The 26462-nt window shown below is 43.2% G+C and overlaps 1 protein-coding gene across 2 annotated transcripts; it reads left to right on the forward strand.

The window, feature by feature from the left end:
* The first annotated feature begins 5604 nt into the window (after positions 1-5604).
* Positions 5605-11517, forward strand: LOC134145304 (potassium voltage-gated channel subfamily C member 3-like). 2 transcript variants are annotated; one of them, XM_062584675.1, is made up of 4 exons: positions 5620-5636; positions 6541-6736; positions 7464-7997; positions 9643-11517. In XM_062584675.1, the coding sequence occupies exons 3-4, from the start codon at positions 7506-7508 to the stop codon at positions 10444-10446; spliced, it is 1296 nt and encodes a 431-aa protein (XP_062440659.1). In that variant the 5' UTR covers positions 5620-5636; positions 6541-6736; positions 7464-7505; the 3' UTR covers positions 10447-11517. The 2 variants fall into 2 exon arrangements, with proteins under 2 accessions (XP_062440658.1, XP_062440659.1); XM_062584674.1 differs by lacking the exon at positions 6541-6736 and having other exon boundaries at positions 5605-5636.
* The last annotated feature ends 14945 nt before the right edge of the window (positions 11518-26462 follow it).

Genomic DNA, 26462 nt, shown 5'->3' on the forward strand with positions numbered 1-26462 from the left:
GCTGTGTGTATCATGTCCCTTGAACTTAGTCTCTTTGATATAGCCCATTGCCGCAGACACCAGGGGATAATGTGGAAGGAAAGGGCTCTGCTTTGAAGGAGTCTTGGTTGCTTGTTTTCAAAGAGCTGGTTACTTCAGCTGGCCCACAGTCAATTCAGTCCAATTACTTGGAGTGCAAGCCAAGAACAGCATCCTTCTGTCTGTCTGTAAGTGCCCAAACAGTAAGTGTAAGCTGACATCAGCTTCTGCTCATTTTGGCCTTTTCCATGTTGACCACTGTAAATAACCTTCTATTCTGCCTTACTTGAGTTCCTAACAGTCTTTGTCAAATTTCTGCCCAGATTATGTTTCTTATTTGGAAAAAGGAGGATCACAGGAAAACTGAGAAATCAAATAAAGAGATTTCCTAATCTATTGATCATGCTTTGTTTCTGCAGAAATGCAAGTTAACTCTCTTCCATTGTGCATTGTTCACAAAGTGACATAATATTAAACAGTGGTACACAAGCTGGTATGGAACATCACGGAGGCTATGCCATTTGTCCTGGAAAGCACGGTAGGATAACTCTGTAGTTTGTTTGCATGATGTAACAATAAAAGAGCTGGTAGCATAAAGGTAATTGCAGTTCCTTCCTCTTTGCAGACTTTGAGGGTCTGGACCCTTTATTTTTAAATATAAATTAAGTCGTGGGGAACAAGAAGGTAAGTTCTGACAGAGGCTTGTGTGGCATTTTCAATGCATTTCCTGATTTTAATCATACCATTTCAATTCTGCATGCTCTTAAACATGCAGTGATCATGCCATTCGCATTGCATGTTTCATCTTTATTTTCTTTTTCTAGCTGCAAAATAACTATAATCATACCTCCCGGTTCCTGTCACAAGCTTTAGGCTGTCTTCAAGGTCCAGACACAGGATGAGAGATGCTGCAGCAATGTTTATGAGTATTTTAGGTCCTTTCTGAAGCTTCCCTTTTAATCTACCACTTAGTTTTCTTAATTTTGTCTTATTGTCCAGCACACCTAGAGATCAAAATCACCATTGTATCAACAGGTTACAAATGCACAGATTTTTCTAAATAAGGGGAGAACCTTAATTCTCTCAACTGTATTCTTTAACCAAAGTTCTGATTTTATAGCTGCACCAATGTGAAACTCTGCACTGTAACATTTTATTTGGAATGCTGTTAAAGAGTAACTCTTGATTATTTACTGCTTTATTTCTGCTCTCTAAATGTATTTGGTAGATTAGACTAGATAGTAGCTGAATCTGTAATTTTTACCTATAAACAAACTGAAGAACAGTAAGAAAATAATTGCTTTATTGTATATTTTGATTACATTATCCACAAACACAAAACCATATTGTACAGAAAATTAAAAGAAAAAGAGAAATCTTCTGCTTCTGTGGAGAAGAAAAAAAATCTCTGTGTGTGAAGTGTGAGAATACGGCCCTCCGTCTGAGTGCAACTTCATTTATCTTTTCCTAGCTGATGGAAAGATGGATATTGATTTTGTTGCTGAATGGAACAGTAGGCCTCTGGCTTTATGACTTGGAGTAAATTAATTTTGTAGTCAGTGCCTCGGCTTCTTACATGTCCTCCATTTGACGAAGAACATCCAGGAATGCACGAGAGGACTTTCTTGCATAATTGCCTGAATAGCCAATTATGAAAAGGAAGTCACAAAAGAAATGCAAGGTGTTATTCTGATTTTAGCTTATTCAGATGCTCCTTACACTGGAGCGGTTTCAGCCCAGGCAGTTTATCTAGAAAATGAGTATCAGTTTATCTGAACTCCAGTGAGCTTGAAGAATGCGTGTTGCTGGGATCTCGATAATAGCTATACCTATGACTTTTTATCAAAATAAACACTTCATTGTTTGACCCCTTTTCAAATGATGTCTTCCTGTTACCTCCAGAAGTTGATAGCCTCAGGTGCCTATGTTTTGACTTGTGAATGGGAGTTACATTTGATTATGTTCTTTCTTCAAGGCCTGTTCTGAGAATGTCACAGTAGCTGTGTGTTTAAAAGTGGCAATATTGGCCTTCCTGCATTTTGATCTGTTCTGGGCAACATCAGTATCAATAACAGGAATTTTTAATCTCTGTTTTACCCCTCTTTTTTTTCCTTCCCCCCCCAGCTTTTGCAGAAGTGCAGTCTAAATGTGATAGTTCCATGAGGTACATCATGAAGTGCTAATGTGGGTGGTTGCATGAAATTGCAAACCTCATTTTGTTCCCCTTGGGAAGCAATTTTTAATTGCTTGTGAGTTGTGTTAAACAGCTAGGGAGTATGTGACACATCTCAGGAACAGCCTGTGTGAATGAAATAATCTTTCACGCAATCTATTAGTTGAAGTTCTTTATCTCCAGCTTCATGGTGAAGGCTTGGGCTGGATCAACAAAGGTGAGAACCTAAGAAGAACCTAAGGTGAGAACCTAAGAAGAACCTAAGACTATTTTAGGCAGAGGAGGAAGAAAGGAGAGTTGTAAGAGTAATCTCTTCCTTATGCAAGATGGTATATTTGGCTATATGCTTTGCTCACTTTTTCTGGCTGTTATTAGAGCCTCAAAACCCCTCCAAATTAATGGATAAACAGCAGGGGGGGAGCAGGCAGATTTGAACTTTTTTCCCAAGTAATGGAGAGAGGGGGAAGATGAAAGACCTGTGTGCCATAACCTATAGTGAGTAGATAATGTCAAAAGTTGTTGAAGCTGTTTCAAGAAGTGGTCTCAGCTGCTTCACCATGCAGGTCAAACTTTAGGATGGCTTATTGCTTTACAGAAGAATATCTTATAAGTCAGAATAGCAGTCTGTCTTTCTCTAAATGAGCCAGCCAGCTAGCATGCAGGCTAGGAATGTGAAGTCTGTCTGTCTTTTGCTAATCTGAAGAAAAAGCAAGAAAATTGGCTGTGCAAGTTCATGCAGCAATATTGTTCTTCAGCCTACATGTGCAGTCCACATCTAGAGAGGTGTTGAATAGCACTGACCCTTTCAAGCCTTAATATCAGTTTTTAAGCATGAAGAGGATAGTGAGGACCAATTGCAGCTCATGTTTTGCTTCATGGATGTCTGACGTCAGAAGAACTTGATGGATATCTTTGTTCCAAATACACAAAGGACTTTTTTGCCAGGTAGTGGTATCTGTTTCAGCCTCTAGTTGTCTCCAGTGTTCGTTATGAGCAGCTGCAGGCCCTTCTGTAGAATCATAGAATCAGTTAGGTTGGAATGGACCTCTGGAGATCATCTAATCCAACCTCCCTGCTCAGCAGGATCACAGATTTACTTATTTTTTTTGTCTTTCCCCTAAACTGACTTCTAGAAGAACATAAACTTTTTGATGAATATTCAGAAGCAAGATTTCACTTGTCAAACTGTTAATCATCCTCACCAGATTATTCTGAACATTCTCTTAAGTTTTTAAACTGGAAAGTTAAATTCCTCTTTTACTCTAGCACAAATGCAGTTAATGAAGCCACGTCAAATTTAGACTAACCTCAGTATGTCTGAGTACATAGTTCAGACCATGTGTATCTAACTATGAGTGCATGGGAGAAAAATCCCACACATTTTGCCCTGTGCAAAATGTTTATTTTATTAAAAACAAAAGACGATAGGAACAAAATGCTACAAAAATTGTGGGACTAGAAAATAAGTTAGCTCAGACTTCTGGATTTAGTCATCAGCAGTTGAAAAGGTCCGGTGTCTTCAGCAAAGCTGAATGAGTTCTGTTAAAATACCATCTTTGAAAAATGCAGCAAAGTCCATTATAGCTATAGTGCTTGTTCCTTGGTCTTAATAAATGTAAAACTGAACTGAAAACAGTTTCAGTAAAACTGAAACAAGACTTTCATTACTCAAAAGAAATGCAAGGTTCAGGGAATAGATTTGATATTTGTTGCCAGAATCCTGCAGTGCTTCATGTAGTGAAAATGAATTCTCAGAAGATACCAAGCAGGAAGAAAACTTGGAATAGGGCCCTGTTCTCTGAAAACAGAGTTGCACTTTTCACTTGCTTAAAAATTATCTGAAAGCACAAGCTGTTTACTGCAATCAAAGGGTCTTATTCAGCGCATAGGAACACCATGCGTCATTTTGCTTTCCAGATTCTTTCTGAGTTTCAGAAATCAGCAGCAACACAAAGGTTGTAAAATGCACATACTGGAATGCTGGTGTGTGCATTGATGTAATCATGAGTCCTGCTTCCAGATCCTCAGAGACATAGCAGAGATCAAATTAAAAGGGATATTTCTCATTCTTTTTGGAGAGAGAAAGATATGAAGAATTTGGTGTCTGTTATATTAAGAAATAAAAGAAAGCAAGGACTGAAATGGCACAGCTTTCACGTGCTTTCACAGTTTGGTTCAAAGGAGAATATTGCTCGTGATGTCTGCCATGCTTGTGGTGGTTAACTAAGAGGTTACTCAATACAGAGTTGGAAGTGGGTGGACAAAGATGGCTAATTGCCCTGAAAGTCCCACAGAAGACTGACAGCAATTTATTGTCTGTTTCTGCAGCCTTGGTATAGCATTGGCTGAGAGAAGAGACCAGAACTGTCTGTGGTGTCCCTGTACTACACTGGGAATCCAGGTGCTTACTGTAAGTGAGATTGCCTGTAGCTGCAGGTGAAATGCCAGTGGAAGGTTAAGAATCAGACTGCTATGTAGCTAAAAATGCCCAGGTGGAAAATGTCTTTTCAAATATAAGAGATTTCAGTGTGTCAGGGTTGATACAGGTAGTGGATTAAAATGAATAATCCAGCCGGATGGGCTATCTGATAATACTTCCTCTAAAGAGATGTAAGCCTGCTTTTCACCTGTGTAACTGGAAGGTAAACCCCACAGCCTTCTTGAATATTTGTGTTCTGTTTGTGCATAAGAACTTTTTTCCCTTTTCCCTTTTCGAGAGAGAATTCAAAGTGGACTGAGGGTATACCTAGTAACAGCCTTGGAAGGTCAAGTGAAAGGAAATTTCACACAAAGTTCGTTGTGACAGCAAATATTTCTTGACTGGGATAAACAAGTGTATGCCACCCTTCTTCTTGGAATAATCACTGACAAAAATCACACTTTACAGCTAATTTTTTGCATTCTCAGACTTTAGTGCCTCCAGAAATGAAGGGAAAGTCCTTTAAACCGAAAAAGGAGAGAGAGTGACTAGAAGGTGAGAGGTCAGTTTGGTGTGTTTCTTTTGTTCCTCTGTTTTCTTATGTTGTTTTCTATGTTAAATTTGAATAAAGCACAGCCAAGAAAGAAACATGTTGTCTCCGCCTTTCTGTGGCTCAGAAGTTTAATTACCCTAGGATATTTGAACTTCACTTATTTCCCAAACACCACAGTCCTTCGAGGTTGTTAGAATAGCAGCAGGTAGCAGAGTAGTCAGGAGCACATCTGGCCTGACAGTTGCCTTATTTGAGTGTTACTCCCCGGAGCTGGGAGAGTGGCTGCAGAGCAGGAGGGAGAGAGGGGCCTCTGCATCTTTTCTGTGCTATTGGCTGGTTTTATTTTCTGGCATCTACGAGACTTAAGCTTTGGCAACTTGCCATTGAACATCCTGTTTTCACTGAATTTCTCTCTGTTCTTCTCAGTCTTTTCTCCTTTCCTCTGGTTGAGGAGTTGCTGCAGTAGCACCAAGGTAAGAATATGAAATACCACTTTTGAACTCATTTTTCATGTGGGGATTTATATATTTGAGACAGGAGCATCTGGCATTCTAAGCAAATGAGAGCAAGTTTGTTTGAGGGTCTCAAAAATACTGTGCTCTTTTAACAGCTAGGGAGCAGAGGCTGATAATGCAGCTCCAGATTTGCTAAATACTGAATTAATTTAACCTGCTTAAATCCATATGTTTTTATTTTTGTGCAGCAAGTGCTAAGCAATGCCTGCATATTTGTCTTTAAGCCCGATCCTGCTCTCACTGAAGTTAGTGGAATGTTAGCACTGACTTTGGGGAAAGCTGGATCAGGCTTCACATGTTTTGGGACAGTCAGGACAGCAGATGGGCAGTAATTCTCTTGTGCTATGACTGAGCTGCAGTTTCTAGCCTTTGATGAAGCTGAATGAGGTGCTTGCTGTGTGTAGTTCTTCACTTCTGGGAATCTCTACTGGGGCAAGGCTTGTTTCCTTGCAGATCCTGGATGGAGAGTTCTCTTGTAGAAGTGACCTGTGGCTCCTGTGCTGCACCATAGTAAAGAGTGACAACTGGAGGTCCTGTGTGCATGCTCTCAGCACACTAAGCAGTAGGTAAGAGAGTCCAGGCAGGAAGGAAGGACAGGTTTGCAAAAGCTCTGTGACAAGAAGAGAAGGGTCAGAACTGGAAATGCAGGGGCTGAGAGCGGATTGGATAGAAATGTGTAGGAAGGAAGGGGAATGGGAGTTGCAGACACTCGGAAATGGATACGTATGGGTGAGAGAGAGCGCCGGTCCCTCTCCCAACCATTTCTTGTGCTATTCCATACCTGTCCTCCATGCTCCTGGGGCTATGGAGATACTTGGTCTCACTCCCCTGCTGGAAGAATGATCATAAAATATGGCATCAGTTTCTTCCAGGTATATTGGATTTTGGAGAGCAAAGCAAGGGATGTATTACAGGGAAAATACAGCTGAACATGCTTTCCAGCGCCTGGGGCCTTGGCAGCAAGTTTTGGTGCTATTCTGAGGTGTCTACCAGTCATGAAGGAGGAGGCAGTATGTTATTCTGTGCTTTACTCCAGGAATCTTGTAGATAGACTGCAGGTAAGAAGCAGCTTCCTGCACATGGGAATGTAGTTTGACTCAATGGGACTCTGTACAGGGAAGACTCATGGCAAAAAAACCCAGAACTCGAACAACCCAAATGACCTCATAAGGCAAGAAGATTTCTTGCAAACTCTGCTATGCCAGGCTCAGCACAGGAGATGATGTCTAAAAAGTTTGGAGAATAAACTGCTGATGACTGTTCTATCCCCTTGGCACATGAAGTTCTCTGCAAGAAACTGTGCTTGTGGAGAGAGAAATTGGAGGGGAGGGAGTACAGAAGAAAGGAGACAGTGGAGTGAATATCCTGGGAATGAGAACCAGCACCTTTCTTTTGCCTCAAATGAGTTTTTTGCAATGGGTATTTACAATAAATGAACAAAACTGATGAAACAAACTCTGGACTGCATGTTCTCTCCCCATGGGGAGAGGTTGAGAGAGAGAGAGCAACACACACCAGATGTTTGTCATTTTGTTCAGTGCAACTCCTGAAAAGTGCTCGGACAAAATGGCCAGGGAGCAAAATGGCCAGGGAGCAGTGAGTAGGAACAGTCACTGAACAGGATGGGGAAGGGCAGAGGGGTCTTCCTCCTGATAGCAGATTACAGTTTCAGGTATGAAATGTGCTTTAAAGGTGTTGAAATAAGGTATCTTTGAAAACCTTCCTGCTCCAGAACTTTACTTGCTTTGCTTCTTTTAATCTGTATTCTTTTCTTTTTCACTGAAGATAAACAAAAGCCTATGAGGACTTGTGCCTCCCTGCTCACAGATGGAAGATTCCAAGGAAAAAATAATCCTGAATGTTGGGGGAGTTAGATATGAAACGTACAGCAGCACTCTCCGCACCTTCCCAGGGACCAAGCTGTGCAGCCTCACGGAGCCGCATGCCCTGAGCATCTACGACTATAATCCTGTCACCAAAGAGTTCTTTTTTGATAGGAGTGCTGAGATCTTCAGCTATGTGTTGAACTACTATAGGACCAAACATCTCCACTGTCCTATAGATACCTGTAGGTCCGTCTTAGAAGAAGAGCTGGCATTCTGGGAAATAAATGAGACACAGCTAGCATCCTGTTGCTGGCTGAAGCTGAATAACAAAGAGGTGCAGCCAGAGGAGTTTCACATTTGGGATGAAAATAATCAGGCTGATGACCAGTGTCTCATAGTCCAGACAGAAAGAATAGATCTCAGCTGGAGAACCAGGTGGCAGCCGAAGATCTGGTGTATCTTTGAAAAACCCTTTTCCTCTTTCAGTGCTAAGGTAATATCCCTGGAGATGCACATAGCCTATGCCCTTTGAGATTACTGGGATATGTCCGTTAAAGATGCTAATGGGTTTTTAGCTTTGTGCCTGTTCGGAGTCCAGATTGAAAAAAATGTGTATTTCAGAACCCTGACTCTCTTTCACTAACTCTTTGACAGTAGAAATGAGTTATCTATTCCTCAAAGTGTCTTCTAGGTTTTACAACCAAAACCTCACCATGAGGTTTAGATGCAGGCATGCTTTCACTCAGCAGCTGTGGGGCTGCATCTCTCTGCGTATCGCTGGCGAATACACCATGTTGGGCTATGTACGTGAGTGGGGAGGGTGTATGTCCAGTTGTCCCTCTTCTTCCTTGTGACTGTAGCAGGTGAGGTCAGTCCCAGCCCTTTCACAGGATAATTCAGCTGTCCTCCACCTCTTCCCATAGGCATACAGAAATAGATGTCCTTTTGATCCATGGATCACCAGCTGGACCATGGGGATAATCTGACTTTCCCTTCCATCCTTACCAAACACAAATAACCAGAACGAATGTATCTTTAAGAAAAACCTGGAGGTTTAGTATTATTCATCAGAGTGCTTAGAGAGTGTGTCCAATTATTGTACCTGTGAATGGCTTTTGAAAGCAAACCATGGGTAAATGTCATAACATGCACAGTGATTGCAGCAGTTCCTCTGATGGACAGTACTCTGGTGATGTTGTTTTCATTAAAGCTATTCCCAATTTAGTCAAGCATAGGGTCATAGCTTAAGGGTCAGGACTGAGCTCAGTTACTAACTTCCTAACTACCAGCAGTTAAAGGTACATCCTCTAATATTTGGTAAATCATGTGTGTCTGACATCTCCATGGACTGGGAGTCTATAGGATGGAGAAGCTCAAGGTTTCTTCTTTGCTTGTATTGTCTATCATATGCCTTACTTTCCCTTTTCTTGGACTGGAGGCTGAGCTACTTAATAGTCACTCCTTACCTGCATATCCTTGATTTCCGCTTGATTTTTGGTGTGGGAGAAATGAAAGAAAATTCTGAGTTCTCAACTTTGCTTTGTGGCTGTTTTTTAAACAGTACTTGCTTTCCAGGCACCACCTATTTTCTTGGCTCATCATCTTAGCTCTGTTTGCTAGGACTGAGTACTTGTTCCTGGACTAAATGTAACTAAATGGTTTCTTGGTGCGTTTCAGAATATCTATCCTCTCATTAACAGACGCATCTTTTTTCTCTCCTTCTCCTTGTCCCTACATAAAATGCATGTCCAGCCTCTTCTTGAAAGGTCAGGCATGCAGAACAACAAATGCACGCTGGAGACTGCAAAGCATTCAATTGTTCTGTTCCAGCATTTCTGGAGTCAACATTTAGTGCTGGAGAGGCCCTCAGTGTGAGTCTGTCGATGTAACCCCAACTTTCAGACGTGTCTCCCCTTCCCTACAAACTCAGATACAGGAGTTTCTTGACTCCAGTATTCTATATGTTTTTCCAAGCCTGTAAGGAGAAAATGCACATCTGTGCAAAGCAACTCTTAATAGAGCATTTCAGAAGGGTTAGTTTGAGACGATCCTGTGTCTGTGGAGGGATCCTGGGCTTGAGGTAATGTGATACCAGTTTTTTGGACTAATGGTATGTGTACCCTTTCCTCCTCCTGCAGTGCCTGGCTGTTGTTTCTCTGCTGTTCATCATTGGAATTGTCGTCATATTCTGTGAGGAGACCAAGGCACAATTTGAGTTCTTCACTGCTAACTTCACCTTTGTTGGCCATTCTGAGGTCTCCCATAACTACCATGAACCCTATTACCACCAGGCTGCCTACTTGCTTCATCTGGAGCTTTTCTGTGTCCTTTGGTTTACTTTTGAGTTCTCAATGCGATTTTGTGTCTGCCCAGACAAAAAGAAATTCTTCCAGAATCCCCTGAACATGGTTGATTTCCTCTCCCTCTTCCCAGTTTATATTGAACTCTTTGTGGGTGGGCAGATTCAGAAAATGCCAAGTTTGGGGCTTTGGCTGGGCTTTATTCGCGTTATCTATCTCCTCAAACTCCTGAAGATATCCAAGCTGATAGAAACCCCTCTGATCCTGAGAGTTCTATCCTACACCCTCAAGTCTATCCTCCGAGAGATCTGCATCCTGCTGATGATTTTGGCCTTTGAGACCCTTTTCTTTGGCTCTCTGTTTTTCTATGGGGAGTTGCTCTGTAGCAATCCTTCCTACACAGGGGAGCTGCATTTCACTGACATTTTCATCTGCTTCTGGTGGGCTCTAATCACACTCACTACAGTGGGCTACGGAGACATCATCCCTCTCACCACTGTTGGCCAAGTGACGGCGGCCTTAGCCGCAGTATTTGGCATGTTAACTATTATCATCCCAATCCCCATTTTCCTGGTGAAATTTAAAAACTATTATGCCATCGCTATCTTCAAACAGAAGCTGAAAAGGTGTAAGAACTATTAACTCTATTTATTTTAGAACTTCTGTCCCCCTTTGTCCTTGAGCAATAAACCTTCAGCATGGTTTATTCCCTTTGGTGGGAAGAGAGAGCATATAGTCTTTGCTGCACTTAATTGCTGAACAACTGCTCGGACCTGTTGAATTCCGTGAGTCTTTCCCATACTGTACCTCATCCCGTGCTCTTATGTGCCACAGTGCCTCTATGTCTCTTCCTCCCCCACCTTCCCCCCGCTTTTCTGTCTTCACAGAGAGGATCTGTAATGCTGCTTTAAAGCCTGGACGTGCATCATGTAGAGCAGTATCATGTTCTGGGGCCACAGTGGGTCCCTCAGCTGATGCACACCCTCTGATGCCCGCTCTGCCCTCTATCACCTGACAGGCCATAATCTCATTTTACATGCTAGGAAAAAAAGGTTTGTGCAGGGTCCTGAACTGAAGCTGGAGAGGAATTGGGGATTTTTTTAACGTTCTGTTTCCTCATTTTATATTTTATTAATGAGGCCAGTACATCCAATTTGCCTGTACTCACATATTGGTGTAAAGAAGGGAGCAGGCTTAGTTGGACATCTGTGGTCCTGAGAACCAGCACTGTTTGTTAGCCTGCTCTGGCATTCAGACAGCAATAAGGGAGCCCTCCAACCACAAATCCTTTTGAGCTCTGCTGAAGTGAATAGCAATGTTTCCTTGACCTCAGTGAGATCAAAGTTTCATTGGCCACATCTAGCTGATCAACGCTTAAAGATTTTTATGTAACAAAATCGCTGAGCTGTTAATCAAAATATCTATGTAGTTTTTGCTTTCTTGTTTTCTGAAAGGAAGAACATAATCTGAAGTACTTGGTATAATTTTAATGCGTTTATTTCCTTAAGGCATAGTTATAAAGTAGAAATATTTATCTTTTAACTGGATAGCCTTAATTGTTACATATTGCTGAGGTATGAAAAAAGTAATCACATCCCATTGTTAATGTAGCAGGGGTGATGAGCTAAGAATATTTTGTTTAATGATTAGAAATGACTGTACACAATAACATGTATGTATTTAAATTCCATTAAGACTGTATTTTAATTGCAATATTGATTGATTTTTGTCTGTGATTTTTATACTCATGATAGCATTTTAAAGCTCCTTTATTTTTATTGAGACCTGAGATAATTCCCTCAGATACCAACACAATTAAAATTACTTAGTTTTCTTCTAAAGACAAAAAGAAAGATACTGCAAAACATTTCAGGCATGAAGCCCTTGAAGTTGGATATACCTTGGCAATTGAAGTAAGCTGTTGTCCTGCACCCAACTTTGCTGTGGCCAGAGTAGAGAGGACCAGCAGGGCAAAGTCACACATACTAGCGCATAAGAATTTTAGCTAATCAGAGTAAAAGTGGTGTTATGTTAGCTGCAGGCATTTATAGTCTTCTTGAAAATTCGCATGAATTGCAGCAATTTAGGAGAGGTTTGCCATGCCTTCTCTCAAGCTTTCCCCAGTCCAAGAAAGGATCTGTGATACAATCATAGACCCTGGCCCCCATTTTACAAATGCAAGTCAAATCCACTACAACATTCACATTTTACTGTCGGTGAATTTAGGAGGTGATTCAGAGTGCTGCAGTGGTCCTCTTTGCAGCGCTCATTTCTCTGTTCAGCCAGCTCCTCTGGTGCGCTGGTTCAGCAGGTGCTTGACAGTAGACAGCTTTTCCACCATTGAGAGTAGCTTTCAAAGCTACTCCCAGTAGAGGGTGCTCTCTAACAGTGCATGGCAAGCTCATTTCTGCTCAGGAAGCATGGTGTGAACATGAGAACTGCTCTTTATGCTGCTTTCTGTAACACAACTCCATCTAGACCGAAATATCCCTTCCTCTCACATGAGTTAGTATCTGCTCCCATTTGTGAGAGTATCAGCAATGTACAGCAGGAACATTGCGTCAAACTTGATGTGAGAGACCACACAGAGATCATTGAAGCTCTGCTGGATCAAAGGATCTACCCCTGCTAAGATCTGGGCACTAACGTTATGAGAAGAGAAATATGTACCCTACCACCAGCTCAAAAAACCCACGTGATGCTGGTGCCAAACAGAGCTGGTTAGTTCAATATTTGTTGTTCACTTAAAGAGCAATGTGTGGAAAATTATTGCCTATTAGAGTTGCCAAGCTTTAGTTAGATTTCAGTGCTTGCTAATGATTTTGGTAGTGTAGCTATTATGGTATCCATGGCGAAAGTATCTCATTTCCTCGGAGTTTAACTGCTATGTATATAAGGAAAACAAATGCTTTAAAAAAATGCAATTGACTTACAGAACAGGGCAATGAATGATATAATTCACTCCAGAGGAAAGTCATCCATACAAAGTGCCAAGAACAGAAATCATTATCTAAGCTATATGCTGGAGGTGTGGTTGTCTCCCTTGAATTTTGCCCAATCACCAGAAGATAAAACGGAGAAAGTATATTTCTGTACATTAATTATATACAAATCATAAAATTACCTCTGCTTCAGGGTTTGGGATTTGGAGGCTGGGAGAGTAGATCTCTTGGGACTAAAGATAAGATTAATGTTTTTTTTAAAAAAACCCTTTAAGTTATAGCTGTCATTCGTGATAAGATGAGAAGGCAGCTGTATTGAAATGGAAGGACATAGATCACAGCCTGTCCTTCAGGAGACTCTAAAGTACTTCCAACTTCCCTCATCCTCAGGATGTGTTTCACATAAACCTCAAAGCAAAGAGAAGTTTCTCCAAGATGGAGCTCTACACAAAATAGATGGTTCTGTCATGCACTCAGCCCACTGCTGCAAGATCAGCCACCTTGAGATCACCTGAATGCAAACAGGAAGCAATTTCCTACTGTGCCTGTTTAGTAAAAAGTACTGCTTTCAAAGTTTAACATCTGTTGCCTTCCTTCAACCCTAACAGGATATGTATCCAAGCCATGGCATTCATAAGGATATGAATATAGGACTAATTCAACTCCAGCAGTGAGGAGTGGCTGTACTATTCTGTTTTCACCGACAGCTCTGTGTAGCTGTCAAAATGAGGGCATCTGCTCTTAGACTGAGGCCCAGTTCTTTGTGTCTCCAAGCATGCTAAGCCTGGGGCTCTGAGGCTATTTGAGTTTATGTGATCAGTTAAGTCGGTCTGGCCTGCTCTCAAGAGCATCTTCATGACTTGTACCCTAAGAGAAGGGCATGCTGGTTCTACTTGAGAAAAGGAGAGGATGAGCTTTGACAGAAGGCTAGAGAAAAGCCTATAGCAGATTCTGGCATCGCGAAGGCTGGGCTTTACAATAGACTGTAAGAGAAACTGGTGGTATATTATACTGGTGCACTTGCCCTCCACAAAACCTTTGCTCTCCCTCCCTCGCAGTCACTGGAGCACTAGGCAAGATGTTCTTCTCTAGAATGAGCTACTCAAATAGGATTCAACTAAAGCATCTTTCATATATAGTGAAAGCAGATTTCATCAGCATTTCCAACCCTGGGGGGATTCCAACATTCAGCAGTGTGTTTTAATTTTGGATCAGAGCAAAAAATCAAAATCTGGAAATGTTTTAAGGATCGGACTGTCAGCAAGCAGTGAGGGCCAGCTGCTATGGGAAGAGGACCTGAGTGCTAGAACATGCAGGGCTCGCCCCGCAGCACTTGAGCAAGACCAGGCAAACAGGGCAAATGGCCCAGCGCAGGCCCAGAGATTGTAGCCAGATTCAGCCAAGAGTACAGCGCATCAAGCAAACTCATGATGATAAGAACTCAGTTTGAAGCCCAGGGTCAGGCAGCCCAGGAACTGCTGGGTAGGTGGACAGCAATGGTGCAGGGCTAAGGCAAGCTGCCAGTCAGTCTGTGGGGTTAGACTCTGGATCAACAGGGTCCTTGGACAGGCACAGGCGGTGGCAGTGCTGGTGGCCTTGGCTGTGCTGGAGGCAAGCACACCTACCACATAGCTCTGCCAGGGACTGAGGGTGCCAGGCTGAACTGGAGCACCTGGGTGTGGATGGAGGCCCCAGGTTGGGCTGGTCAGGGCCGTTAGGGTCTGTGAGTGTCCTCAGGGCCCTTTAGCAGATCTCCCCTCCCAGCAAGGTGTGTCCTCACAGCTTACAGAGGTCCAGACTCAGAACGGACTTGCCCAGAGTGATTTCATGGCTGTGGGCTGCCAGTAGGCTATTTCATGGGGATGCAGAGCCAGGGCAGGGCTAGGGGATAGGGAAAGGAACTTTGCATGAGGGACTTGGGGCTGCCTGGGAGGGGTCTCAGAAGCTAGATGGGGCAACAGGAGGGGAAAAATGTTCAAGCCACATCTGGGGAGCTGCAGAGACCAGGCTTGGGGTCGGTGGGGAAGGGCCCCAGCTGTCTGCGACAGGCCCCAGAGTTCAGACAGCACTGGGGAGGAGGCTCACTGAAGAGCCTGCGCTTGGGCAGCGTGTCGGCGCTGTGGGAAGATGAGGGCCCAGGGCCCGGCTGATTGCTCAGGAAGAATCACAGAGGCAAAGCCCTGCAACACTCATGGGCTGGGCGCTGTGGTGTTCAGCAGGGTTTGAGATAGCTGAGCACCATAGCGTGTATGGCAGGGCAGAGGCCTCATCAGCCAGGGCTCCAACCCACAGTACTGAGAGAAGTGAGCGGTGCAGGTCAGAGACAGCAGGAGCTTTGACCAAGACTCCAGATCATCTAGCAAGTCTGCAACAATAAGGTAGGTCTGAAATTGAGCCAGGAAGTCAATCCACCAGCCAGGAGGTCAGATGCATTCCAAAATATTTTCTTCCTTCACTTAAAAAACAAATAAACAAAAAGTATTTAAAATAATTGAAATTGTCTCACAGTAGACTAAGAACCATGCTGTTTCTGATGCTTCACATGATAGATAAATCTGTGGTCAGGAGACCTGCTAGAGCACCACAGCTTTTCGTACTATCAGGTGAACTCGGTTTACAAGCTGGGTTTTTAAAGGTAGGTGTATTTTGTGACTACTCCCCATCCCAGCCAAGCATTTTGAAGCTAGCCCTGTCCGCTCACCAGGAGCAGAGGAGAAAGGAAGAATAAAGGCTTCCTCAGCAGAATGAAATGAGCCATCCTGGTTGCTAGTTTTCTTGCTTCAGTCAGATTTCTGAGTGGTAACTACACAAAGTCGTGCTCTTTGCTGCAGCTGGGAGCCTGCTGCGGGCAGCTGAGTGCGCTGTGTCCCACACCCTTTTCTTGCATTGGTTTGTAGCCAGTTTCATGCACTACCTCCCCACCCCTTCCGCCACAGAGCGGCAGCAAATTAGCGGATGCAATTTGATCTTATGTGTCCTGCAACTGTTGCAGAGCTTGTGAGGTGAGTGGGATTCAAAACTGGGACAGAGAGCTGCTCAATTCACAGTGGCTGGTCATCGCTGTCAGTCGATGTTAACTCCTACTTGCTTGCTGGCCCAGGGCAGATTGAAAGCAGTTACAAGTTCAGTGCTCTGGTCTCTCTCTTCTGAGTCCCCTAATTCCATAAGCTGTTTTCAAATATAGCAAGGGCCTGGGAAACAACACGAGAGACTGTATGTTCATGCTGTCTGCACTTCATGGGCTGACTTTCTAGTGGTTTTAGCTGTGTTAGCCCTGTAGCAACCCCAGCTGCTCCAGAGCACATACTTGCTCCTGTGTGTCTTGGGGCTGTGAACACTCTGTGCTCCCTGCGCTTTGAACATGGTGCAGTCATTGGACTCAGTTCACAGCATCTGCCAAGGCTGGGGCAAAGGAAACACAAGCACCTCAGAAGAACCCCCTGGGGTAAGTGCCTCATTATGGGAATGGCCAAACGATATCCACTGGCTCTGTTTCTCTCTTCTTCTCCCCACAGAGGCTATTACAGTTCATGGCTGGGAAAAGTCTTATTGTAACTGCAAAATGGATGAGAGATGTCACTGATACAGCTCAGGATATTTTCAGAGGAACAAGCCATGCTCTTGGCTACCCTGTGTATTGCCAGCAACATGATATGTGGGCAGTGACTTACCTGGGTCCTGGCAAGGATGTGGAAAATTTGGGGTTTGCTGCAGCATGCTTCCATTTAGCGTTCAGACCATGCATCCAGGGTGTCTGCACACACTGCCCGTGGGCAGTGACTCAGCAGAAAGGGGAAATGCAGTTGCAGATGGCAAAGTCTCCCCCAGGCTCTGACTCACAGAAAGCAAGTGCATTTGACATATGTGGGAAGTGAATAAAAGTCCCCAGCCCTGGATGTTTCTTAGATCTCCTGCAAGTAAAGGAGAAGCACTTTCAAGAGATGCACTAACTCCCAAATGGTTGTGTTAATTGCCTCCACCCAGGCATAGGGAAGTAGAAGTGGAGGTGATATTCATCTTTTGCTCACCGAAGTGAAAATAGTGTCTCTCTGAAGTATTTCTGTCTTGCCAGGTTTCTGCGTCTGAGTGCAGCTGTAGCACTGATCACTTGGAAATACTGCAATTGAAAAATGGTCTTGTACCTGTCCTCCATTTTCTGCCCTAAAAGATTTTAATTCTGACGCCAGAAAATTTGCAAAGTAATAATGGAAAATCCTTGGTGACTGAACTTGTAGGGTGGAGGAGAGGGGTGTTGTTTTGCCCACTAGGTGTGGCCAGACAGCTCACAAACACTCTGATCTTACAGCACGTTAAACAAAGCTATTTTCAGCCTAAAGGTTGTGCCTAGAAAAACAGCTGTCTGGGGTAAGGCTGAATTCTTCTACCTAAAATGCTGGGCATCCTTCTTTCAGCCTACCCCCCCACCCCCCAGAAGGAGCTTTGCAGGAAAACTGGATATGGAGAGAGCATCTCTCCTAACTCCTCATCAAAGGTTTTAGGTGCAGCTACGCTCCTTCTTGGCTGCTACGTGGCAGAAGTCACCCTCCAGTGAGGCTGCTTCTGACACTATTTCAGCTGGAGGAAGAAGTGATGCAGTGATGTTGAGCTGAAGCTACTGTGTGCTTGGGTTTCTTTGAGATAAATCTCTATCCTATTATTTACCTGTGAGAAAAATAGCAAGTGGGCTGGTAGAGCCAACTGTTAGAAAGAAGGGTCGTATTTGCATAGCAGCCAGCATCTCCTCTGCCACAAATAGCTTTCCCTTGCCCCAGGCTGGCACGAAGTTGATGGGTTACCAGTGTTAAGCATCATATCCACTCACATGGTTGTTGGCAGCCAGTATGGTTTCATAGTGTAGAACAGGTTGTAGTTTTAGGTTATTACTCTTTTTCCATGAAGGAGCTTGTCAAAGAGTACCTAATTCTCTCCTCTCACATTACTGCCTGGGAGGTATTTTTAATAATAATAATTAGGCTGCACAATATTTTTCATCTTTAAAATGCTTCCTAAATATGAGCTAACTAATCCATACAGTTTACCAGTGGGTAAGCCCTTTTACAATTTGTCTTTGGGATTGCTCAAGATAGGAAAGATTCAATCTGCAATTCAGCAGAGCATTTGAGATTGTGCCTAGCTTTAAACATGGTTGGGATGAAGGTGCATGTTTAATGGGCTTAAGATCCCAGCTACCTGCTAGGAGCAAAAACTTACTGTTTATTTTGGACTAGGATAGGACTATGCTACAGGATAATGTGTGAGCTCTGCTGAGATGATACTCCCCTCCCAGCTCTGATTAGCTGCCTCAAATAATAACATTAATGAGGACTCAGCACCAGAGGCTTTACTGCAGATTAGTCAGCCTATCACTGGCCACAGGCAAGTATTTGAGTAACTTGAAAGGGTGATAACTTGAAAGGGTATTTGAGTAACTTGAAAGGTCTTTCGGTTCCTGTTCCTTCTGCTAACTGCTGTGAATGACACTTATTCTTGCAAGGTAGAGGCAGACTATGAGTACCTCCAATTGTACTTTTTTCTAAGGCAATTTCCTGCCTTGCTGCTTTATGAACTGAAAACCTGCAATTTCTAAATGTGCTGAACAGAGCCATGGTGCTCTCAGCTAGACTTTCTGCCTCCTAAGCCAGTTTTGCACAGTACTTGCCTCAGACTTTTTGCATTTCCATTTAGGATTCTTCTCAGCTTGATTTAAAGCTGCCAGTGTGGTTGATGTTGCAAAGATGGAGAGATATAGACAATAAAAATAAAGTTCTCTTGTTTGCTGTCCTTTTCCTTCCTGGTCTGTTCAGGTCCAAGCCTAGCACAGTGGGACAGAAAAGGAGTGAGGAGGCACAGGAGAAAAGGGAAGAATATGGTTGTGTCAGCCAAGCCTCTGTGACCTCCATTACCTGGGTCCAGTGTGGCCTTAGGTAGACTGGTCATCTTCTGCCTTCATTTCTACCTGCTGCCTTAGGCCTGGCTGACCACTCACAGTCTCAACCAGAATGAGAAAATACACCGCTTTATGATCCAACAAGTTTTTCAACTCATCAGTGCTTCAAAAAAATGTCATTTTGGCTGAGAATGATTCATGCCAAGGTCAAGATGGCAGGCCATTTCACTGGACAGGTGCTAGGAGATGGAAGTCTCCCTCTTTCGGAGTGATGAATTCCTGAGCCAGGATGCAATGTCCTACTTGCAACAGAAAGCAAATCTCTCAGTGGCTAAGCTTGAATTTGTTTCTGGGAAGCACACAGTTGTGCTCTACTAGGGGATTTCATGAAGAGGACTCCCATGTGGTTTCAGTGGGGTGCTTTTTCTGCTACTTTGTGGCTATAGTCAGAGGAACTCATGGCCAACACACACTAAAAAAATCACGGATAGAAAATGAGGCCAGAAAGCCTCAAAAAGCTTCAGCCTCAGAAAGTCTGTGAAAATCTGTAGCAGTTGCTGGAGGCATCAAAAGGGCACCTTTCTCCACCAGGATGGCTAGAGGTAAGATCCACACACAAAGATCTTCATATGGTTGCAAGCTATGCAGAAATGTAGACCCTGTGCCATGGAAGGTCAAGAGACAGGAAAACATAGGGAACAGAGAGGGGTCCTGTGGGTTTATATCATTTCCTCACAGTAGATCAAGTTTGCATAAAATCTACCAAGTGACCAGCTAGAAATAGAAATCATGACTGTAGACCCTGCCAGTCTAATCTCTATTTCTGTGTGTTATACACCATGAACCTTCTTATCTATGAGAAGTTCAATTTTTTTCCTGAATATGCTGAAGTTTCTTGGTCTCAGTAATGAAATGTATATTGTGCTTTTTTTCTTTCTTTTTCTTCTTTAAGTGAATCACTTTTGCAGTTTTGCAGGCCATGTCTTGTGAGGGATTGTAGAAAGGAGATCCCAGCTCATCTTGAAGTATGCTTCTTTTACACATCTTGCTACAGAAAGCTTATTTAATATTTGCCATCATTCTTATCTCAGACTTTCATGTTGCTTTGAAGGATATGTCTTTTCACGCATCCCCCTTCATCCCTAAACATCCTGATACTTACTCTAAATGTGGCTACCCCTGGTTACTCCTTTGTGTCCCTGACTCCGAATGCTTCTGTGAGCTCAGCCAGCCCACTGCATTAGACATGAGCAGGAAGGGTATGTTAACGCTGTATCCTTCAGTAAAATAAAGGGATGTAAATCTCAGACAGAGGAAAGCTGGCTCCAAGGAACAAAACTATGGGTTAACCCACATCTAAGCTATTATGCTGCTTGCAAAGGCAGTGTGTATTATTCAGGAGTCAGTGTCTTGCTAACATGGCCATACAAGGCATAGCTGGCTTGGGGCATGGATTGCGCTTATTTTTCTCCACTTCTGGAAGCTGCCCTAAATTGCCAAAATAATGAAAACTTAATTTGTACAGAGAACTGAATGATATTTTCTTGCATCAAGGACTTGCCAATTGCTTTTCTAGCACAGCTGGCTGCAGAAAATACCCTGTTGTTAGGGCTAATGACTTACAACTTTCCCCTTAGGAAATTGCACGTGGCTGAGTACCTAGCAGATGTAACTTAGCGAAGTTACTGGAGTAACACCAAGATACAGAACTTGGGCTGCTGCGATTGATAATAGAGTAGGCAGCCAGAAGAGCAAGAGATCTGGATAGGGGGCAGACCAATTTAACTGAAAACCTGAGGAGATGAAAACAGTGCTGGGAAACGCTGTTTTCATTGGTCCAAGTAGTGCCTGAAAACCAGCCTGGCCCTGGCACCTTCCCTCAACTCTGACTGAAACACAACGGGCTTGCACTGTGGCACAGCCTCAAGGCATGGGCACTTGCACTCTTCCACTTCTCCAGCTCTGGTAGTAGAACTACTAGAAAAGTAATAGTCACCTTGGAAAGTGTCACCTTGGAGCAGGCTATTAGCCTGTGTCATGTATCTTCAGTATCATCTGTGGAGGTTTCCCAGCCTTAGGGAAATTCAAAAGTAGAATCTTGCTGTGGAGAGCTGTCCTGTGACTCATCTGTGCTAGGAAGGGGAGAGTTTCTTTTTCACTTCTGCAGCTCGGAGGAGTGTTTTCTGCAGTCCCTCAGCAGGCCAAGTTCCTGACTTGTGTCCAGGCTGCTGTGCTAACGCAGCATGTGCGTGTGGGGACACACTGGGTGTGAGTGATGCCAGGGGAACCCTCCATTCTTTTAAAATATGCCTTCCAGTCTCTCGCCCCTACTTTCCTTTTCCTCCTTTGCTGTTGTCACTATGTAGTATTTTAATCGGAGGAAACAGATAGACCAAGGAAGTCAGTAGTGGGGGCGAAGTGAGGGGGAAGAGGAGGAAAATCACATCACAGCCCAGTCTGCCAGTGTAAACACTTGATGATTTCCTGTTATTGTAGCCTAAAATGTACCATGACATCACTTGTGGGCCTGCGAGAATCACCCAGAAGGAGGAAAAGGCAGCATTCCCAGCCCGCCCCGGCGCGAGTCCAGGGGATTCGGACCCTATAAGGCAGTGAAGCTCAGCAAGCAGCAAATATGCAGTTTCGAAAGCTTTCTTGTTCTTGGCAATGCTGAGATTTCCCAAACAGGAAAAACTGCTTTTACTTTTCCTAAAGGGAAACCGTTTACGTCTCAGAAATATTGATGCCTGGAACTGGAGTTGCTTTGGAAGCACAGGTGAAATGTGAGGAAAGGCTCTTAGACAAGCAGAGGGGATGCCCTGCCCTCTTGCCAAGACCCTGCCAGTTCACTGTTCCCAGACATCCACTTTTTTGTAATATCCAATTTTGTTCCTGATTCCTCCCCCAATAGAGTATCAAAGTCAAAAGCTGTGGATTATATTAAAAAGTCCAATGTGGAATTAATTTATCATTTTGAAAGATGGAGCTAGCCCTGGGTGAAGTAGATATTGCTAGTGAAATGTTTTTCCTCCTTTCCTGTACATTAGAACCATCTCTACTGAGATTTATCCAGAAAATGATGAGCCAAGCTTTTCTGAGCCTGGATATACAAGCTGTCCTGGAACTTGGCCCAACGGGTCAGGTTTGTGTCTCAGTTGTAGTTCATCACTGCACTCAGTCTGTGCTGCTGTAAGAGCAGAATCAGGTTCACAGAGATGAATTCTCAGAAGTTTTCTGGGAGAGATAATAACTTGGCCTGTCCCACATCATGCCCCTCAGCCACAGTTTCTGTGGCTGGCCTTTTGTAGGCCATGGTGGGATATCTGCAGAATTTGTTTTTTTGCTAATGAGAGTAAAAGACTTTAGAAATATAGTGCTGTATTCACAGTCATTTGGACTCATACACTCCCTTGCACATCTACCAAATGCTTTGCAAACATTAGAAATTCTATGGTAACTTTGTGTTCTTGAAATAGGGGAAATGACTATTGTCATGTTATAGTAAGGAAACTGAGGCATGGAGATTAAAAAAATCCCACTACCTTATGGAATAGCATGTATTCTCTTCATGTGGGTTTAAACCAATCCCATCCTCCAAATGCTATCAGAAAATTAGATCTGCCTTATCACAAAGTAGACTTTTAAAGATGTGAAGAAAGTCAGCACAGAGAATGATACAAGCAAGTCTAGTAAATAAAGCATACTTGGTATTGAATTTGAAGGGAATCAGACTGGTTTGCAGTTTTCTAGAAAAAACAACAAGTATGTATTAGGTTTGTAGTTATTACTCTAGATTGAGTTTACTGGACGACAGACAGATGATTGCACAAGTTATGTATATGTGAGTAGCTGCTGAGTTTTAGGTGGTGTGAATGTTCATCTAAGAGTGTTGTGGGTATGTAGGCTGTTTTTCCTTGGTGGAGGACAAAATTCAGGTCATGTGCTGACTCTCTTTTATTTCACTCCCGCTGCACAGGAATGATTTGCCTATACAAGGCGGCTCTTCAGTTTATGTTTACTCACTGTGGACTACTTCAGTTCTCTGCTGAGCAGGTTGACATCACAAGGTTTTTGACATAACTAGCATTTCATACTAAATGTTTCCCAGTTTGGCTTTATGATATTTCATTAGACATATTGCCTTTCCTGAGTATGACAGAGATAAAAATGGCACAGTACTGTGATGCAAGATCACGGTAATATTATGGGAATATTTTATCCCTTATGACAAATATGAAGTGGTATAGACGACAGATTAGTAATGGTGACAGTAATGATAGCAGTTCAGCCTACGATAATCAGGATGGGAGAGCAGCAAAGTGTACTTGATTCTCATTGATCTGTGCAGGATTATATCTGCTCACACCCTGGGCTGAATCATCCTGGAAAGTTTGACTCCATTTATCCTGGACAGCTAGGCAAAAATGAAGTGGAAAAGAATCTTGAAGAGCAGCGCTTTGTCAGTATAGTAAATTCAGGTTTAAAACACCAACTATCAGACCAGAAACACCTTTTTTACTGTCAGTGATCCAGTGCTGTGTGAATCCAGTATTAATGGTCCTAGAAACACAGCCTATGTGAAGGGAAATCCTTTGAACAGAAATACTTTGTTTTGTATTTTGTTGGTCTGCTTCCCCTAAATATTGTAAAATAGAAAGTGCAGGAAAATGCAACTGGAGGGAATGAAAATACTTTACATATATAGCTTGGCAAACCAGAAAGTACTAGATGCTATTTAGAGTATATTTTTCCCTGAAGGGCTCAAATGCCTTCGTGAAAGATGCTACCCCAGTGCTGCAGACGTGGTGACTGAGACATAGAAGGGACATGTGACTTATCCAGATTGGGGCAGATTTGGATCAATACCCAGAGTGATGCTTGGCACCTGGAGTGTGCAGCCATTCAGGGAAGACCATGTAGCTGAGAAACAGGAAAGGAAATGTGTTTCTGAAAAAAAAATGACAAAAAATTCGTTTGACTGTATGTCAGGCACAAACCAGAGGGCTTAAGACTGTGTTTAAGCAGCTGCCCAAGACTGCTAGTGTTGAACTTCTCCAGACAATATCATTAATGCTGGTTTGACTTTATTAGAGGCAGCAAAAGGGAACTGCAAAACCTCCGCAAGTTGTTTCGTCATCTGCTAACCAACAGTCTGCCAGGCTGGACTTGTGGGTCAGTGTTTTTCACCTTTACTAGCAGTAATCAAGAAACATTCTTTGTATTTTTTCTTAGTATCCAAAAGATGAATGCTGTTGAATGGTATCAGAGACATGGAAAAAAAAAGGAGGAGAGTCTCTTGTTGCCTGTGTAAGAAGAGAGCCTTTGGACTCTTCCTTGATGGGGTGACTATACGCAGCGGCAGCTTTGAGTAAACATGTTAGTACAAATCTGGCCACCCGCATCTGGGTATGTGAATACAGGTGGATAGCTGAAGCCCAGCAGAGATATGACCTCAGATCAGTGTGCCTGACCAAGGCCCTTTTGAGGAGAAACTGGAAAAATATTTGGGTAATTTCAGCATAAATTCTGTTCTGAAATCAATGGGCAAGATTCGCATGACAAATAAACCAATGTAAAATTAGTGTCAGTGCCCTAGAAATGGACCTGATGAATTAGCCTGAGAGAAATCCAGGGAAGATGTTTGCTTTTGAAACTTTGTAGTTCATTCATGTATTTGTCTTTTGGCCTGCTGGGGGCATGTGGTGCCTTGGGGCAGGGCCTGATTGCTGGACTGTGAAGCCATTTAATCTGTATAGGTTTGGGAAGGGAGGGGAATGTCTGCTCTATTTTCATCTTGGCAAACCAAGATATGCTATGGATCATGTGGTGTAGGAATCTCTGAGCACTTTCTCCAACATATGCAATTTAAATTAATTCAAAATCATCTGTATCTTCAGGGAAAGCAGGAAAAAGCCAGGAGAAGCAAGTGTTTCCTATGGTAGTGTGCAGTGGCTGAAGCAGCTTGCTAATTTAATTCTGTTTGTTTGAAGCACATGTTAGCAGCCTGCACATATCTTTGAGTTAGTGTTTATGTCTGCATTTGGGGAGGAGTGGACTAGACTTTCCAAGGCCAAGGTCATCTCTGGGAGACTAGCTGCTCAGCACCTCAGAAAAGTAGACGGGCGACAGTTTTTGACAAGTTTTGTGTGGAACAGGATCTTCTGGCCAGAAATAAAAGGTCCCAAAGATTAGACTCAAAGTCTCCAGACAGGGAGTGGAGCTTGTGCATGAGGAACATTGCATCATTTTGACATTTCCTTGTCCTGTTGCACAATGTTGATACTAGCCGTCACACTTAGGCAGCCCAAGCATCACCTGTATAGAAATGTGAGGTTAAAGTAACACACGCCATTGCCATCCCTGTTCTGAAATGCAGAGTTATTGGGCACTTGTCAGCCCTTGTGGCTTTTATTTGTTCATAAAAACAGGGCCTTTTATTCCCTATATGTTTACCAAGAGTAGCAGTGCAGGGCAAAGGAGATGGATCAGCTTCCTGCATCCAGGAGCTTGGGCAGAGAGCTGGGGCAGGAAACCTCTTCTGTGATCACTGCAAATACCTAGAAGTCTTTATAACACTTTCCCATCTAAAGATCATTGATGCTTAGTGGATTCCCCAGGGACCAGAAGTTTGATTTACAAGATATAAACTACGCTTGAATAAAGAAATGCAGTTGTTGTTTCCTATCAGCAGGAAGAAGCCCTGTAAAACCCCAATATCCTCATAATAACAAATGACCCCTGGGCAGCTGAGTAATGCCATTACCTTTCTTCATCCTCCCTCAGAGCACAATGCAACTATTAATTAAGCCTGTCAGCATGCCAGTAAGTCAGCATTAACTGGGGAAACTGCAGCAAGGCAGAATGACTTGCAGTAATTCCTCTGGAGATTAATGAACCACTCTTTCAAAGAAGGCACCAAACCAGGAGTGTGTTTATGAAACACAATGAAATACAGTGATATCCTTCACCATTTTTGTGTGTTGCAGTGATGCAGGTTTATATTTTCTTCCAAGAAAGCCCCAGTTGTCTAGGCAGTCTGTGCAAGTGGTGTCTGACCCTGTGTTGGTTATTGGAGGAGTAGTTCCACATAGATGTTGGTGTTGCTGAAATGAAATCTTTACTGTATTGACATTGTAAGTAACAATACATGAGGACATGATGACCACTACTAAGAATGAGTTTGTTTCCTCTCCTCTCCACTCTTCTGCTCTCCGCCCTGCTCCTCTTCCTGCTTCTACAAATACATCAAATAGAAACAAGTATGGACTTTCAAAAAGTCACTGAGTACATTTTTCTGCCTTTAAGGCAAAAAATCCTGCTTCAGTCTTTCTGACAGCACTCTGACCATACTGTAGGCAATGAAATACTAAGGTCAGTCAGTGCACAAGGGCTTTGCTTGGAGCTCTATGGCAAAGCCAGTTCAGTTTCAAATGTTACGCTCTACTGTCTTTGGTGGCAACGCCAGTATCTCCATGCAAAGTCCAGGACAGGGCCATGCCAGTTGTATGTGTATGACTGGAAAGCTCTTTGGAGCAAAATGGCTGTGTTCAAAGAGTTTGCAGGGGCCTTACCTATGAATGCACTTCCCTCCTCTCCCCACATCCAGCTTTCCTTATTAAACAGAACAGTAGGTGTGCTTGGATATGCACCAACACAACACAACTCTGTGTGTGCGTGTGACTGCACCTAGGGCCAAACCTAGAGCACTCTTGCACTTCCTCATTGATCATCTTAGCTTCGTCTGTAGAAGGGACCTTCTCACTCTGCTCAACTTTCCTTCACTTGAACTAAAAATAGTCAAACCCAAATCCCTGTATGGATAATCTTCT

This window comes from Rhea pennata, chromosome 11, assembly GCF_028389875.1.
Source record: "Rhea pennata isolate bPtePen1 chromosome 11, bPtePen1.pri, whole genome shotgun sequence".
Lineage (NCBI taxonomy): Eukaryota > Metazoa > Chordata > Aves > Rheiformes > Rheidae > Rhea > Rhea pennata.